Source organism: Toxotes jaculatrix, chromosome 16 (genome assembly GCF_017976425.1).
Source record: "Toxotes jaculatrix isolate fToxJac2 chromosome 16, fToxJac2.pri, whole genome shotgun sequence".
In the NCBI taxonomy this organism is placed as follows: Eukaryota; Metazoa; Chordata; class Actinopteri; family Toxotidae; genus Toxotes; species Toxotes jaculatrix.
Window position 1 is genome coordinate 14,239,493 of NC_054409.1, and position 17,611 is coordinate 14,257,103.

The 17,611-nt window shown below is 39.0% G+C and overlaps 1 protein-coding gene across 4 annotated transcripts; it reads left to right on the top strand.

The window, feature by feature from the left end:
- The first annotated feature begins 1,233 nt into the window (after nucleotides 1–1,233).
- lhx6a (LIM homeobox 6a) lies at nucleotides 1,234–17,530 on the top strand. 4 transcript variants are annotated; one of them, XR_005895457.1, is made up of 9 exons: nucleotides 1,234–1,809; nucleotides 2,683–2,754; nucleotides 3,020–3,202; nucleotides 5,294–5,415; nucleotides 12,790–13,010; nucleotides 13,416–13,516; nucleotides 13,703–13,798; nucleotides 14,396–14,550; nucleotides 14,700–17,530. XR_005895457.1 is itself a non-coding variant. In XM_041058768.1 (9 exons), the coding sequence occupies exons 1-9, from the start codon at nucleotides 1,732–1,734 to the stop codon at nucleotides 14,777–14,779; spliced, it is 1,128 nt and encodes a 375-aa protein (XP_040914702.1). In that variant the 5' UTR covers nucleotides 1,234–1,731; the 3' UTR covers nucleotides 14,780–17,530. The 4 variants fall into 4 exon arrangements, 3 of the variants coding, with proteins under 3 accessions (XP_040914702.1, XP_040914703.1, XP_040914704.1); XM_041058768.1 differs by having other exon boundaries at nucleotides 14,376–14,550; XM_041058769.1 differs by having other exon boundaries at nucleotides 12,793–13,010; nucleotides 14,376–14,550.
- The last annotated feature ends 81 nt before the right edge of the window (nucleotides 17,531–17,611 follow it).

Below are 17,611 nucleotides of genomic sequence, written 5' to 3' on the forward strand. Positions count from 1 at the left end.
TGTTGTTGTAAAATCGCTTTACATTAGATCATCTGAACGTTTTTTTCCATGTGTGTATTTATCTGTTTTCAATAAAAGGCCTATTCGTTAAACTATGTTACACTCATTTCTCTTCAAGAGTAATGAATTATTATTATTATTATTATTATTATTATTATTATTATTATTATTATTATTATTATTATTATATTTTAGGTCTGGTTTATTTTGATAGGATAATTTCTGAACTAAAGATCTACGGATAATTGCGGATACCCTAATGACTGACACATCGATCCAAACCGGTGTGTGGGCTCATACATATTCTGTAATTATCCGTTTCCTGAAATGACTCGGAGACTTTTTGTGTGCATTTTTTTTTTCATCTGTATCAGCTCCTGTGCTGTTTGCATACATTTTAATAAGCTCTGTCTTTTCATTATTGTTTTGTGTTGTTTGTTAGGGTTATACAGCCTAAAACAACTCGTGTCAAAATAAGACACGACCAGTATGGAATTTTAAGAAACATTGTAAATCGCACTGTGAGGTTTTTATTTGGTGTTTCTTCCCCGCAAAGCCTAAATATGCTGCTGTGCACATTCACTTTGTGTTTGCAGTATTTTAATATTTTGAATTAGTCTAATTATTATTTCTTTTTTTTTTCTTTTTTCTTTTTTTTTTGCTGTTGATAAAAACGGGGAGTGAAATCATGAAGATAATGGGAATTTTCAGGGGGCTGGGATCATATGACTAAACCATAAAAATCTATCAATTAAATTCTCAAATTAAATTCTTTACACTGTGGAATTTGAATCAATCTTTCGTGGTCATTTTCTTTTGCATCTTGAATCATCTTTATTTTTTTCTTCCAGCGTAGATACTGCTGGCCTTGAATATAGAGTAAATCCAACTCTTTGTATTGAGATGGTCTATAAGAGAGACAGGTATATTTATGTGCGCGAGTATGAACGTTAATTAGAGCGTTTCTACCTATACAGTCAGCACCGGTTGTATATTTCTAGTAGCAAATAAATGGAAATTATATAACCAGCTATAATTGGGTATTTTCTTTCCTCCTGCAGCCGCTATACATGCCTGAGATCTCAAACATACATCGGCAGAGTTTGAGGGAGTTTCTGTCCAAACTGTTCCAAACTGTGTCCACCCTTCTCACGCATATGAAACTCTTTCCTCGCCCTCCCCCTTCTTTAACTGTAAGGCAGGCCAGAGAGCCACACAAACTTTCACTACCGCTCTACAGAGACACTCTGGTTCGCTTTCTGTTGCGCTCTCGTCGTCTTTGCAGCCCTGCCGTCTCCCCTGCACCTATGAAGCCTCGGAGTAAAAGCTGCCAACCCCTCAATTTGATTCACTTCCTGTAGTCAGACTCCTTTCCAACAGGGGAGAGAGGGGGACACGGGGAAAGGAAGAAATCTTTCTGTTCTAAATAAGGCTCTCTGAGGAGCAGCAAGCAACTCCTCGTCTCTGCATAGCTTCAGAACTTTTGTAGTGCTGTGTGAGGGGCAGTCAAACCGTCGCGCACAGCGGTGTGTCTCAAATACAGACATTTTATTTTTTTATTTAATCTTTTTTTTTGCGTTAACAAAAAAAAAAAAACACAACTGTGCGTCAGTTACACCAGAATCCATGCATGATACGGATGGTACAAGTTCTGACGCCCATCGCCGACTCTTCCCCTGATTCCACGCACCGGGTTTGGAGACACTGTACGCTGTGAGACTCCAGGGGTTCATGTACTGGAAAAATGAAGTTTTGTCCCCTCTCTCAGAGGGAAATAAGATTCTGTCCGACGGAATTCCAACGAAGCAGGTAGTAACACTTTGGAAGCAGCCGTCTTATGCAGCACCGCCGTGCGTAAAATGTTCCAACTGGGGACGCAAAGTATTTATGCACTGCTTGGGCCTTTGCTGTTCAGTTAGGACTGAATTATCTTTTCATGTGTGTGATACGTACTAGTGATTTGTGGGAGGCTATAACGACGCAATATCCAAAGTGGCCTGAATGTGAATCACTTCGATTTATTGTCTCTTCTTTCTTGAGCCGATCCGCTTGTTGCAGTGTATTTGCAGCCCCGCTGCACCGTGTGTGAGTTTTGTTTTGTCTCTCTGTGATGTCACAAGAATCACCGCTTGTGTACTGAGATCAGCTGCACGCGCCAGCCGCTGTGAAGAGGCACGCGCCTCTCTGTTATGAATAGCGTGATTTGCGGTCCGCGAGCCTCTCGAGCGCTGCCAATTCGCCTGAGGAGAATTAGATTTTAATTACAGCCATTAAAAATCAAATTTGCAATTCTTTGGGTGACCCGTTGCCTTTTTCTGATTGACAGTTGAAATTGACACTCCGGGTCCCTCTTATCCACTGCGTTTCAAGCTATTTGTAATTACAGGTAGTTTTTTCCCCCCTCCACTCTCGTGTCCTGGATTGCGAAGAAAATACTATTATTCTGAGAGGCATGGGTTAAGGGCAGGGAAAAATCAATCCAAATTGAAATAGCTTCATTAAAATGTGCCTTTTGTTGCGGGGGCCCTTTTAACAGTTTAAAGCGGGCTTTATTGTCAGGACTTCTTTATATAGGAGTAGCTCCTGAAGAGCTGTCTGCAAATGTCTCCCGAGGATTTCTCAGTTGAAGATGAGACGGGAGAAGCGATGAAGACTTGCCGTTTACTGAACGTTGTCTTGTAGGTGATCTCTACGGAGCATCAGAGTACACCGGGAGCCTCGCGCTGCAGTGTGGACTCTAAACACGCGCCAATGGTGAGAGCTTTACTGCCTATTTATGCTTTGAAATGTTATGGATCTTTCAGTGCGCCTATTGCGCGCAGTAGAAACCCGTTTTTGACCGCTGCGCATCTATGACGTGGAACTATGGTTAGGATTCATGCACATACCATTTTAAATTTGTGAATTATGAGCGCACTGCTATAGACTACATCACGAAAATGGCGACATCTGCTCACTGGCACTGTGGGGATGAGGATTAGACTGTGTCTTACTGAGCTGTGCTGATGCCCTCTTGCAGTCTCACTCGGACGGAGAATCCCAGCTGTCCAACATGGAGCGTGAGGACACTCGCTCGTCCCCGAGCACTCCGTCCACCCCGTCGGTGTGCTCGCCGACCTCCACCACCAGCTCGGTGCCGTCCACTGGGAAGAACATGTGCGCCAGCTGCGGTCTGGAGATCCTGGACAGATATTTGCTGAAGGTGAGAGGCCGATCGTAACCTTCACATAAAGCAGACTGAAACTGCTGCTCTGGTCAGGCAAGAAATTATTTTGTTCTGAAGTTTATTTGTTTACTCCTTTGTTTTACGTCGGTATTCATATAGTCAGACAGCAAACAGCTTGTCTAGGCCCAAGACAAGCAGGAGTGAGGGAAGCAGGGTGCCATGTTGACCCTGGTACTGCTTTGGTTTGTTCAGGCCCGCTGTGTTTTTACTATGATGTACAGGAATGAACAGAAAGCCTGGAAAACGTAAGGTGTTCTTACTGTTCTATCATGAGAATAAAGAAACAATTACCGCAATTAAAACTACAAAACTGAAAAAGAAAGAAATTCTTATGGCAATATTAATATCAAAAACCTATGTGAAACGAGTTCATAATTCAGTTAGGACTAATGTTACATTTATTTTATAGCTGAAACACGAACAAAAGTACAGAAACCCTTCGAGTGCCTGGTTCAAAATTTAATCGATGTTATCTCCACCGTAAAATTTTTAGGAAACAAAGTTAAAGCGACAGACGGATCTGGGAGACCGCAGACACAACAGGGATGTTTTGGTTTTTTCTGTTTTACAGCCTCGCAGTCTGTATGCCCTGTCTTGTCGCGTGCGCTCGCGTGCTTCCAACCTCAAACAATCTTTACTCGCGCGCAAGTAGGTGTGTTTGTCAGGAAATGTGAAGATCATTAGTCCATTATCTGACCCTGTTTTGGTCTCAGTCTGCAAGACGGATAACGCAAGGGTAATGTTTTTAAGTCAAGAAATACCGTGATAGTAATTTTATTAAAATATTTAATTTTAGGATAAAAAATTGCTATAAAACATTTTCAAGATTAAATGAATAACACTGAAAACTATTTATTTTTTGTTGTTTATAGGAGACTATCTGCAACTATATTATCCGTTATTTCAATCTTTTTTATAAACTGAAAAAAGGGAAAATATTTTGGTAACTAATTTTAAACTATAAATAAACAAACTGATAACTGCTTTACTTATTTATTTTTATCTACATTAACTGTAAAATAATTAGCCCTGTTTTCACGTAAGTAAATGAAGTCCTTCTAATGGGAAAAATCCTGAAATGGTTAAAATAAATGAGGCCTATGCTTTGGTAGAAAAACTGTCAGAATTTTTAGAATCAAAGATGCATGCATTCATAAGCACTGAGCTGCATAATGGCCATAAGCTTCAAAAAAAAAAAAAAAAAGGTAGAGCACACAAGTGTGACGTGATTTTGTTTACACTATCGAGACCTTTTCTAAATGTTTATTTTACAAGACAGCCCTCGTGAATTCTCGCCGTATATAATTAGTATAATGTTAATTTTTTATTATTAGGATAAGTGTTTTTCAAAAATGAACAGCAAGATGTTTTTTCTATAAAGTTCCAAATGATTTTCATTGTCATTTTATAGGCTGGTGACTTGTTTTCTACGCCTAACAATTATGATTACTATTAATTTTTTCATTTTGCTAAAATAATTGGTTATAAAATATTGATTAAGGCCTAAGTAAAATACTTCGGATAGGGATCGGTATTTCTCAATAAAACAATAACATAGTATAATAGCAACACATGCATTTCAACAGCAATATTAGTCATTACGAAAAATGAACTACAGTAATCGTACAGTAATAACACAATCAGATAGAAATACTTTTAAAGCAAAATCAAAGATCCCTTTAAGATGTTACAGAAATACAGTGTTAGTGTGCATTGCTATATCAAAAAAGATCTCAATATAAAACCAGTTAGGCACCACAGACACACTAAAAAGCCCCTAACCTGTGAATATTAAAATTATACCGTGGTAGATAAATGATAGTATCCATATAAAAAACTGTTAACTCAATATTGAGGATCAATGTAAAATGTTTTGCTTATATTTTCTAAGTAATAATACTTTAAAATATTGTTACGTCAATATAAATTAGTTGAATTGTGTTGACCCCACTCGGAAATTGAAGATAAGCCCATTACTGAACGGCAGAGGCACGGTCGCCACTGTACGGCCTTCATGCAGCGATTTATTATCGGTGTGTGTTTGACACGCTCGCTGTCTCTTCGCAGGTGAACAACCTGATCTGGCACGTGCGCTGTCTGGAGTGCTCCGTGTGCAGGACGTCGCTACGTCAGCACAGCAGCTGCTACATCAAAAACAAAGAGATCTTCTGTAAAATGGATTATTTCAGGTAGGGTAAGTTTATGACCGTGTTTTCAAAATACCACGTCCACTCCTGCTAACACAGGACAACCCCCCTCTCCACACACACACACACACACACACACACACACACACACACACACACACACACACACACACACACACACACACACACACGCACAGGGTCTTAAGCTTTGAGATGGATGCGGGTTGCCTCATGTGTTCTTGAAAGGCCTTTTCAAAAAACTGAAAGTCTGTAACAAAATAAAAGTCTTTACCTACAGCGAATAGCTGAAAGATCCACAGTGTTGTTATGGCTAGGTAAAACACACACACACACACACACACACAATGAATGTCTAGGCTAAGACATATTTGGAGTAGTCTGGGGAAAATATGTTGAAAAACTTTTACTGTAATATAGTAAATTTTGGAGGTTCGGTGAGGTTATGGCCAAAATTTGAGGAAGATTATTTTGACCAAGTTTTCACCAACATCTGCTCGGATCAGATCAGATTTTAATCGGCGCATTAAAATCACATCAGATTATTTTACTGACGAATTTCCCGTGGACCGTGTCAGATCAGACAGACTCTGGAGCTGGACCTATTTTGATTTGGCCACTACATGACACATTTTCCAATATTTGTGCGCTAGGGAAACGGTGGTAGACGCTCACGCTCTCACACACACGCACGTGCCACGAAGCGTGCAGTAGCTGCTCTGTTTGAACACCTCCAGAGGGAAGCGTGAAACAAACGGATATCACCGGAAATGCCAGTTTGAGTGTGTCTATCTCAGTCGTTTCACTTAGGGAAAGAAGGCGTTAAGTGCAACGAAAACTCATACAACATAGAGAGAAATGTCTTATCTCTTATCTCTATTCTTTTCTATTAGATTCCTACACCACCAAGATCTCTCCTCAAATTATTATGATTGGCTATAATTCTATAATTTATAATAATATGTTATTCATTCATTCATGACACAGGCTGATGGGGAAAAAAAAACTATCAGACTTACTTTAAATGTACTGTAAGCATTTTGGTCAACATACTTTTTTTCCATGCAAGCTAGAGACAGAAAGGTGGACAGAGATCCATCTTTGGATTCAAGATCCAGAGATAGTGCTACAGATGCACCAAACACACACATAGGGAAGCTCACAGTGTGTGTGTGTTTGTGTTACAGTTATGGCCCCCGAGAGAGAGAAAGAGAGAGAGAGAGAGAGAGAGAGAGAGAGAGAGAGAGAGAGAGAGAGAGAGAGAGAGAGACTATGTTGAACTGCTCTATTTTAAAGATGAGTTTACCATCACTTATATTAGACATATACAGTTCTTGTATTTTCAGCAGAGGAGGAATAAGTCTTGGTTTCTTTTTCTTTTTTCTTTTTGGATCGTGTGTGGTTTCAGTTTGTGTGCGTCTGAGTCTGCATTGAAAATATGCAAGTGTATATATGTCTGTGAGAGTGTGTGTGTGTGGTATCTGAGGTTAAATGGGGTTCACACACCAGCAACAGCATTTTAAAAAATCTGTTCAGTAGCCTGGAGCTGGTGTGTATATTGTATGGACACACATGCCCATTTGTGCTTATCACTGTGTGTGTGTGTGCATATGCATATGCTTTTAACCATGAGTGAGCTTTAGTATTTGTCTGATCGAAACCTGACACCAGGCCACTGCTCTGAGGTTTATAATCACCAGCAATTAGTCGTCCTCCACCTCAGACCCTCAGGCCTCCAGACCAGCAATTAGATGTCCCGAGTGCCTGGTCAGCATGTTTCTGATCTGAATGTGACTCCTATCCAAACTAAAAACACACACACTAAAACAGGTATGTGCACACTTAAACATGGATACACACATAAATATGAAAACATGAATACGAAACGTTTACATACACGTATTAGCAAGAATACACAGTACACATTGCCTCCTTTTACAGCTCAAAAGACTGTACACACACAGCCACACACACAAAAACATGCACTGAGATCTCTGTTTATTTATGCTCGTTTAGCAGCTGCCAATCATTTTGCTATTTTTTTCCACAAAATGTAGATTTTTGTTTTTGCTCTGCCACATCATAACAATATTTTACCTGACCCGTCTCCATTTAAAAGACCCTTCATCATTCACCCATCTCGCCCTCAACACTGCTCTTTGCACTGTGAGCCATAATTTAACATGCAGAGCATTAAATCTCCAAAAATGGTAATGTGTGGTACGGATGTAGCAGTCACGTATTACATTCTCATCAGGGAAATATAAATTCCAGTTAAATTAAATTCAGTAATTGCGATTGAAAAGCATGTCTGAATATGGAGGCATAAAATGTATTAACACTATATAATGTTTATTCATTTGAATAAGGATTTGAAGTTTAACCATTCATTTCCAAATAATTACTGGATAAGACACTGTACAAATTACACAAATTCATACAGAAGTTTATGATCAAAATTGAGTCAAGACCAGAATTTGCCTGACAAAAGTTTTACAATATATAAATTATTATGTCATAAAAATGTGCAATTTTCTAAAGAAAACAACATGTAAAATTTGCAGGGACAAGAAAACAAATCCAAACTGTTGTGACTTGTGTCTGGCTAACTAAAGCTAACTGGTGAGCCACAGTGAGCCTTAGCTAAAGCTAATTTACCCCCACTTTCCTATCTGTTCTGTGTGATTATAAAATCAATTTTGATGCTCTTAGTAACTATGTCTGTTATACCACATAAACAAGGCAGTACTGAAATGGTATCACAATGGAGAACAAAAGGTAACACCAGTTAAAAGGGTTCTGCTACTTGTGTGGTTAAGATATGTTGAAGTTATTTATTTAAACAGATTACTTTATTAATTTGGCAAAATGGACAAGAAGGCTGAGAAGACATTTTGTTTGTCAACACTGGTAGTGTAAATTAAGGTTTTCCAAATTATATATCTTTTACACAGTTTGACAAAGTCACCTTTAAACTTCAAATCCTTTTTTTTTCAGCTTCACTGGTTTAGTAGTTCCTGCTCTCTGCCTTTGTAAGGCAGCACAGCCATGCACTTAGCTGCTTCTTGTGAAATATATTTTTGCTTTTCTGATTAGTGGTATGAACTACAGTTGACGTTACATACATCAAAGCAGTGGAACAACTATACACTATCTGCAGTGTACAGGTATGAGAAGCAAAGTGATAATAAATTAGATTTGACAGTCTGGATATTCTGTGGGTCAAATAATTTGACATTTTGCAGTTCAAGTGCTGCATCTTCTGCTCTGTATGGTAACAATCTGTGGACAAAATTCCTCATTTGCATAATAATATTTGTAGGTTTAGATTAGATTTCCTTGGAAGTCACTCTGGAAAATGAGAAATTATTTAAAAAGTCTCGCAGTAACAGTGAAGCTTTGCTGCAAGGCTGGGCCTGTACAATGGTTACTTCTGTAAATATAAACTGTAATCTGGGTTTAGGCCAGATTCAAACTAGGCTAAACACCAGAACGAGTCCAGATCCTCTGGGCTGGTTTCAAACCTCTGGAGATATTTCCTCATCTGTGTCAGCCTATCATCTGGCTTTGGACTGACAGCTGCTTTAATGGGGCGTAATAGCAGGAAATCAGAGTGGGTTTCCCTCCATATATATGTGTGTGTGTGTTGGGGGGGTGTATTTTGAGATAGGGGGCGCAGGACAGAGCCTGCGCTGTGCCTCTCAAACCGATGTCAGGCCTCAGGGGCTTGCTTACACTCACACACATACACACACACGCAATCCATTTCTTTATCAGCCGCCTTACCCCTGACCCCCCCCCCCCACCTCCTCGCCTTCCTGCACCCCTCCCTCGGCTCGCTGTGTAGAAAAACTCATCCTTGTCCATGAGCTGCAGGCCACACAGGAACTTGCACTGCTGCACTAATCAGGGGCACCCTCGGATACTGACACTGTAACCAGAGTCCATGTTTGTAGGGAACTTTGCGGGTGAGATGTGTGCATGTGTATGTGCCTCTTTAGGTGTGTGTGTGTGTGTGTGTGTCTGCATTGTAACAATAATTATTCATGTAATAATAATTATTCTACCTCTGGTTAGCTGATTAGGTCTCCATAGAAACAAAGCTGAGCAACCGGTACAGAGAGAGAGCAAGTTTTATTAAGAACTGAATAAATTAAAATTATAATAAGACATCTGCCACACAATATGCTACACGTTTAAATAAAGACTGCTCAGTTAAAGCATTTAAGGAGATTATTTGTTTTGAAAAGCAGAATGGATATTGCAAAGAAAATTGCCTGTATTCACTGTTACTGCGGGGCATTTTTACCAGCTCAAAGAAGAGAGAAGAGAAAGAGTGATAAGCCAGGGTTAATATTTTAAATCCTGATAATATGTTAAATCTGTTAAAAGAAGTTGTCTGTAAAGTATTTAGATCACTTTCCCGTCTTAGATTTCCATACTGTAGGCCTAACGTGAACCTTGTGTCTTAAAACCGCACAGTCTAACAAGAACTCTCTCAGGACAAATCTAATAGAGATTAGTGTATTCTCACAGCGCATCAGGAATAATCCAAAAAACGTGTACCTCCTCAAGCCCCTCTTTCAGCAGCAGGTGAATTACTGTGCAAAAAAAATGTAAAGATTAGACGAAAGAAGGGGAGCAAATAGGAGAGGTCTGGGGCAAAAGGGAGTTTTGCGGTGTAAGATTTTCCCTCTTGTGATTGATATAGGGGCCGTGAAGACTGACGTTGCACCAAAATAAACACCAGGTTTTTGGTACAAAGACAGAACGAGATAAAAAAAAAAAAGACGCAGTAGAGGGAGGGAGGGGCCTGAGGAAGAGATGAGGACGGAGGCGGAGGGGGTTAAAACAAGGGATGATTTGCAGCTTTTCTGGGTTCTGTCTCGGAGCATGAAACTGACAAGCTGTCATGCTAGATTAGCCACAATGTTCCACAATATTTTCCTCTTTACTGTAGAAACAGGCTGGAATTCTCCCTAACAATCTGAAATGATACATACAAACTGTACAGGAAGCCATGGAGTCATTATGTCTCCGGAGAAGCATTATTGGGTTATGAGAGCTTTTTTGGTTAACTTGCACATATCTGTGACAACTTAAGCCCTCTGCAAGTGCCATGCCGGCCAATTTTATTTCAAGGTCACCACAAGGACTTTTTGTTTAACTGCTCTAATGTTTAACTGAATTTGATGATCTGTTTGTATGTGGACATTGTTACACTAATTTGAGATAGTTTATCGAGCCCTGTCAGTTGAACAGTTGAGGCAGCAGGCATTTAATACTGACCTGTAAATATTCTCTACCATGCTACACACACGAAAATGAAACCTCTGGCCAACAAGCTTATATACATAAGGAGGGGTATGAGCTTGTGAAATGTCAGGGCTATACTATGCTTTCATTCCAGATAGAGTGGATTTGAGGCCACTGATGCACTGCCAAACCCACTCACTTGGCAACCCTCGTGCTCTCCTGCACCCCCGTCATCCTGCTCTCTCCCTGCCATCAACGCTCTTTACTTTGCCATTTCCCTCAGCACTACAACTCTCTGCCTCAGCCACTTATCTCCTCTCTCCTTGTCTACTCTGCTCATCCTGATCCATGCCCTCACCAGCTCTCATCTCCTTCATAGCTTTCAACTACTGACTGTTCTCCGAATTCAGCTCATGTTTGTGAGACTGTGGTTGTGGGAGTTTTCTCTTCGTCTCTGCTGTAATAAGGCAGTGTAAAGAAGAAATAGTTACACATATTAGTAAATTTGACATAAATATTGAGTCAGCCATTAGTTCTTGATTTCTGGGTCAGTGGTTGTTCATGAAAGTGATTTCAATTCGAGATAAAACCAGTTATAAAATATAATGTGCCTGTTTATGCTTGTTGCCCCCAGTTTTACCCCTGAGGTAGCACTTTGTCAGACTGCTTACAAACCAAGCCTCCTCCATCAGAAGTGGCAGCTGCTGACCCCAACAATGGCTCTTAGCCTAACCATAACCATGTCAAACTGAAAGCATTTTATACTCATTAAACCCTGTATGGGCTCTTTAAATGAGGAGTTTGATCACTTTTGATTTTTGGATAAAACAGAAAACTGGTATAATATTTCAGTTGCTAGTAGTAGTGGTAGTAGTTCATTTTGAGCCTGTTCGACTCACACTGTCCTGCTGCTGTCCATACTTAATAGAGCACCAAATGTATATTCATCCAAAGCTGAAAGTATGCATTATTTTCTCGTGTTTGAGTTACGTTTGACTACAAACCCAACAAAACTACAGTGCTGTGCAATTTTAGAAAATGATTTAGCTTGTTTTTGTAAGAAAAAATGAATTAACTATTTATGACCTATTTTTAAAGATTTACACCTAGAGTAGGATTAAAAGGGCTGAGTGCCACAGACAGGGAGAGAAGTCGAAAACTATTGAGAGAGGAACACATTATTGGGTTTGTTCTTTTTATGAGATTGGTTGACAGAAAGAAAAACACAGAATAATACCAGGCTTAATCTTTAAGGATAAACTTATTTTCATGAATGTTAGTGTAATTAAATCTGTGGCAGCCTTTAGTTCCAATCTTTCACCCTTGTATTTGTCTCATTCTATCCTCAGTCACATTTACAGCAATTCAAATATTTCAAATGAGCAGACCAGGTTCATGTCAGACATTAATATCTTGTTTCAAGCTGACCCAACACGTTAATATCCAACCCGTTCCCTGCTTAGCCTCTCTCTTTCTGTAACTCTCTGGCCATTTATCTCTCATCTTCTCCCTCTCTGTGCCCCTCAACCCCCCACACCCCCCCACCCACCCAGAACAGTAAGTCAGGTGGTTTAAGTTTATATGCTGCCTGATCTCACTCTTGCTATCAGTTACAGCGGGGCGATCTAGAGTGATGTCATCTAAGTCTTTCTTCATCCTCCACTGTGTGTAAAACCACCCTGGCTGACGTGTGTGTTGGTTTCTTCCCCCGTGTGTGTGTGCGTGTCCGTGTTTGTGTGCGTGCATGTGTATATGTCAGGGTCTTCATGCATCAGCCAGGAAATTGCAGGTGTTGGTTTGTTTGCATTCAAGGCTCAGCTTGCAGCCACAGTCAGGAGTCTTTTCTGAAGGCCACATCCTCTCTCAAGGTTTCCTCCTTAAACCCTCTGAGTTCTGCCAAAACTTCAAGTTTAAAAACACTCAACTTTAACTTCAGCTTTCTCAAAAAATTGTCAAAGGAAAGGTTGTCTGTATGAGTTTAATTTTATGAGTGAACTATCTGGAAATGGCCCTGAGATAAGATGTAAAAGATCATCATCTGCAGCAATTTTCTCTCCCTAAAAGTCGCTTTTACCCCATCTATATACCAATAAATTCTCATTCTGTTTCTCTCTGCTGCCTCTCTTTTTCTCTCCCTCACAGTAGGTTTGGTACTAAGTGTGCCCGCTGTGGGCGGCAGATATACGCCAGTGACTGGGTGCGCCGCGCAAGGGGAAACGCATACCACTTGGCATGTTTTGCATGCTACTCGTGTAAGAGGCAGCTGTCCACGGGAGAGGAGTTTGGCTTGGTGGAGGAGAAGGTCCTGTGTAGGATTCACTACGACACCATGGTGGAGAACCTCAAACGAGCAGCTGAGAATGGTGAGTAGTGGTTTTGGCAAAATTCACAGCAATTCCTCTAAGTTGTTGTTCAGATATTTGCTAAAAAGCCTCCTCCCATTTAAAACATTTCATATTATTTTGTGAGCACATCCAAAAATAATCATCAAATAATTAAATTCTATAATGTCTTATATATAGGACATGGATATCCATTGTATTTGGTCTGTTTATTCCTGATTTCTCAGTGGTTCTAAAGGATGCCCACAGGATGTTAAAAGAGCTTGGGACTAGGCTCTGTCTCTCAAAAGCAAACCCCAAATTAGACAAAAGTCCCTTTATGATACAGTGTCTCAGTCCCGTGTTTTAAATATGTTTCCTAGGACATCTGTGGCTGCTTTAAATGATCATACAACACATCTGACTTGCATCTCACATGTCTTTCAGGCAACGGTATCACGTTAGAAGGAGCAGTTCCAACAGAACAAGACAGTCAACCCAAACCGGCCAAAAGGGCACGGACATCTTTCACTGCAGAGCAGCTACAGGTTAGACACACGCATCGCATGAATCGCAGGCTAAAACAAATGTGTTTCTGATACAATTTGCAGCTTGTTTTGTAGTGTCATTTGAATGGCACTACATCAACCTTAAATACAGTATTTCATGCTCTCTTTTAAAAACAGACTTCAGCCACATTTGATTTGATGCTAATGTTTTGTCTAAAAATGCAGATCATGCAGGCTCAGTTTGCCCAGGATAACAATCCAGATGCCCAGACGCTACAGAAACTAGCCGACATGACAGGCCTCAGCAGGAGAGTTATTCAGGTGAGTACGCAGACATCCACACTCCTCTGGTACTAATGAATGTACTTGTACTGTAATTTGGTTGTAGCTGAATGTACTGAAATAGAAAAGTTAGGCAATATGCACAACTACACCTACAACTTGGTCCAGCCATGCAATGGATATAATTATTAAAGATCAGATTATGTTAACTGTCAATATATACCAGTAATATGTTCTGGTATGCACATTCATATATATATATATATATATATATATATATATATATATATATATATATATATATATATATATATATATATATATATATATATACATATACATATACATATATATATATATATATATATATATATATATATATATACACACATATATATATACATATATACATATATACATATATATATATATATATATATATATATATATATATATATATATATAGAGAGAGAGAGAGAGAGAGAGAGAGAGAGAGAGAGAGAGAGAGAGTTTTGTTTGTCATTTATGATTTTCAAAAACATATATTCAAAATAAATCAACATATTCTATCAACGAATATAGCTACATGATGTCTGGTTACATTGCATCTTCATAGGTGTGGTTTCAAAACTGCAGAGCAAGACACAAAAAGCACACGCCCCAGCACAGTGGGGCTCCTCAAGGTCATCCCCAGTCCAGGATACCCTCGTCCATGCCCGATGAGCTGCATTACTCCCCCTTTGGAAGTCCTGAGCGTGCGCGCATGGTGGCCCTTCACGGGTACATTGACAGTGAGTTGTATTTTACTGTTGCGTGGTAAATAGCTGCATAAAGATTTCAGCTTTTTACTTAATGCATTTTAGCTACTTTTTCTAAAGCTGAGTTTTCTTTATTGAGCTGTTTTTGATTCCTTTTTATGTGCTGTGTTTTTATTCTCCAGGTCATCCCTTCTCTGTGCTGACCTCTCAGAGTCTCCCTCACCAGGCCATGTCGCTGCCCCAGCTCCCCCTCAGCCGCTAGCGTTCCACTATGACCCTTATGACCCATAACCTCTGGACCCTAACCCTTGATCTCCCATCAGTGATGTCTGCCAACCTGACCCCAGAGGTCAAGCAGGAGTCAGCTTGGAGAAACGACAAATCTAACAGGAGCCCTGCCCACTCGGAAAAAGAAAAAGAAATGGAAGAAAGCCGACAAACGTCATTATGTTTTTTTCTCTCTCTGAGGACAGGAATATCCAACCTGCAACCAGTCTCACAAAATGATCATGAAGCATTTATTATTAGCAGGGACTCATAGACTATATTTTACACCACCAAAAGGACCCATTTTGCTTCAAGTGTACAGCATCCTCCACTCTACTCCTCCACCCTCTCTGACTTGAAGGTGGAGGGACTTTTAAAGGGATGAAACTGATCAAGGAAGCAGGACTGAAGCCTCTCGAGTGCTGTCAGAACATTGAAGATAAACAAAGAGGGGAAAATTTAAGGGGGAACTGTCATTGTGGCCCATGAGCTGGGCACACACAGTAGACCACATAAGAGGTAAGACTCCTCCCTCTTTTCCTCTCTAAGCAACCATGAAGGAAACCTAAACATAAACAAAATATGCTCAGTGTTGAAATATTTCCTGTAGGAATGACATAGTGACTTTATGACATCTCAAAAAAAAACCAGAAGCTTCCCAGCTACATTTTTGGTCAATTTTCCACTGAAATGAGGTGAAGAATTAGATTTTTGTTAAAGAATTAAAATATTGTGTGCCTTATCTTTTCCATTATTAAAAGAAACTAGTTGTTTACAGCAGTGAAATTCTAGCTTGTAATTCATCACTAAACAAAGATTGTGGTTTATTTGGTTTATTATTTTTTATTTTATTAATTTTTTTGACTGTGTAGAAGAAATTATGAGAATTTTAAATCTCCCATTGGTAGAAAATCACAAATCTATTGTAGCACGTTGACTGCTTATCATGAAGGAAAACCACAAAGCACAATGTCTGGGCTTGCATATTATTAAATTATGGCTGTAACATTAGAAGCGGGAGCTAACAGATTTGAAGGTCCCCACAATCCTGTTACATTTCGACACAGAAACAGAGGGAAGTCTGAGATGAGCATATTTGTCAAACTACACATTCCTACAAAAACCTGACATGTTACAAGTTACATATTTTCATATTTCCAAACAGGTGTATTGTCACTAATTTATGATTTTAAAGTTGTTTGTTCAGCCTCTGTGTGCATGTGTCTTTCGTACAAGGAGGGAAATGGAGTATTGGTACAAAATGGACAATATACAACAGACTGGGTTGTACATAGTAAGATGTGCGTGCGTGTGTGTGTATGTGTGTATGTATGTGTGTGTACTGGCAGGGGTAGCGAGTGTGCATCTGTATTTTAGTGCCATGGCCAATGTGTGAAGAACAGGATCCAATAAGACCTCAATGTCCTTGTATTTATTGAGATGGTAAATCCCTGTAAAGCACTTTTTTCCCTCTGAATTTGTTTTGTTTTGTTAAAAAACATAAAATGAAATGAAACAAAAAGTTTATTTGATAGACTGTGCATCATAAATGTTTTGTGTACTAAATTGCAATAAAATAGAATGTGATATTTTTGTGGTTTTGGATCATTTCTGAGGATAAATTAGAGAAGCAATAATTCACTTTTATTTTCCCAAACAACGTGTGTGGCACAAAGCAAAGAAAATTGGGTACAATTATTAAAAGGATTTTTCAAATGGCAAAAATGCGAATAAAATCAATACATATGAAGTAACCATATTTTCAATGTGTTTTTTTAATTAAGCCTGATGTTCTCCTGTCTCGTCACTTCTTGTGATTGTGGTTTGTTACATGTTTAGGTCTTTGGTTGTGGGTGCATGAATATATTTGCCCAATATTTTGTGATTACCTGTGTGCATCCTAGTGTGTGTGTGTGTGTGTGTGTGTGTGTCCATTTTCTCTATGTAATGTGAATTACTCAGGAAGGGTGCACAATGTGATAGATTTCCTTTGTGTAAAGGACTTGATTCATTTTATTTATTGATGTTCCTTTCATTTTTTAAAGTGGTTCAGGATGTGGGACATTCATACCATAACAGATCATCTTCTAAAAACAATTTATGGTTATTATATGTTAAAGAGTAGTTTGGGTTTTAATGAGAGCATCATCCTCACCCTGCAGACCAGTGTACTTTTAACATTACCTGCACATTATTTTGTTTCAGAGAACATGCACACATGTTCCTGCTTATATGGCCACCCCGATAATTTCATAATTTTAGTATTAAAATATTCATTTGATTTTTTCATTGATGACCTATTGTGTCATGAACACTACATGTATAAAAGCTGGGAATGCCATGTTTCCATGGCAACCTTTTAAATGTTATCTATATCTTTGTATGCAGAAACATCAGCGTCAGCATTTGAATATGCATATAACAAATATCAAGGATAAAAACCACCAAAAATCAAAACACTGCATTCATATTGAACAAACTGGAAGCCAAGCTGGGTTTTTTTGCCGAGTGCTGCAAATAAATGTTGTGTTGCAATCAAATCAGAGCTGATTCAAGTTTAGAAATTTCTGATTTGATCAAGTAGAAAAAGTTTGTTTTTTTTTCACGAACAAACTGTATTAACTTTTGACTCTGCAGGAAACTGATATTCACAGATAGTAAAATTAGATTAAGCTAACCACACAATTTAGAAAGAAACAATGGTTGTATATATGCCGAAAAATATGCTTGTAGACATGCATGGTTTCAAATAAATACAGTACATTTGTACAACCAACAACTAAACTAACCCTCAGCACACATTTCAAATTAAAGTTTACTTAATTCA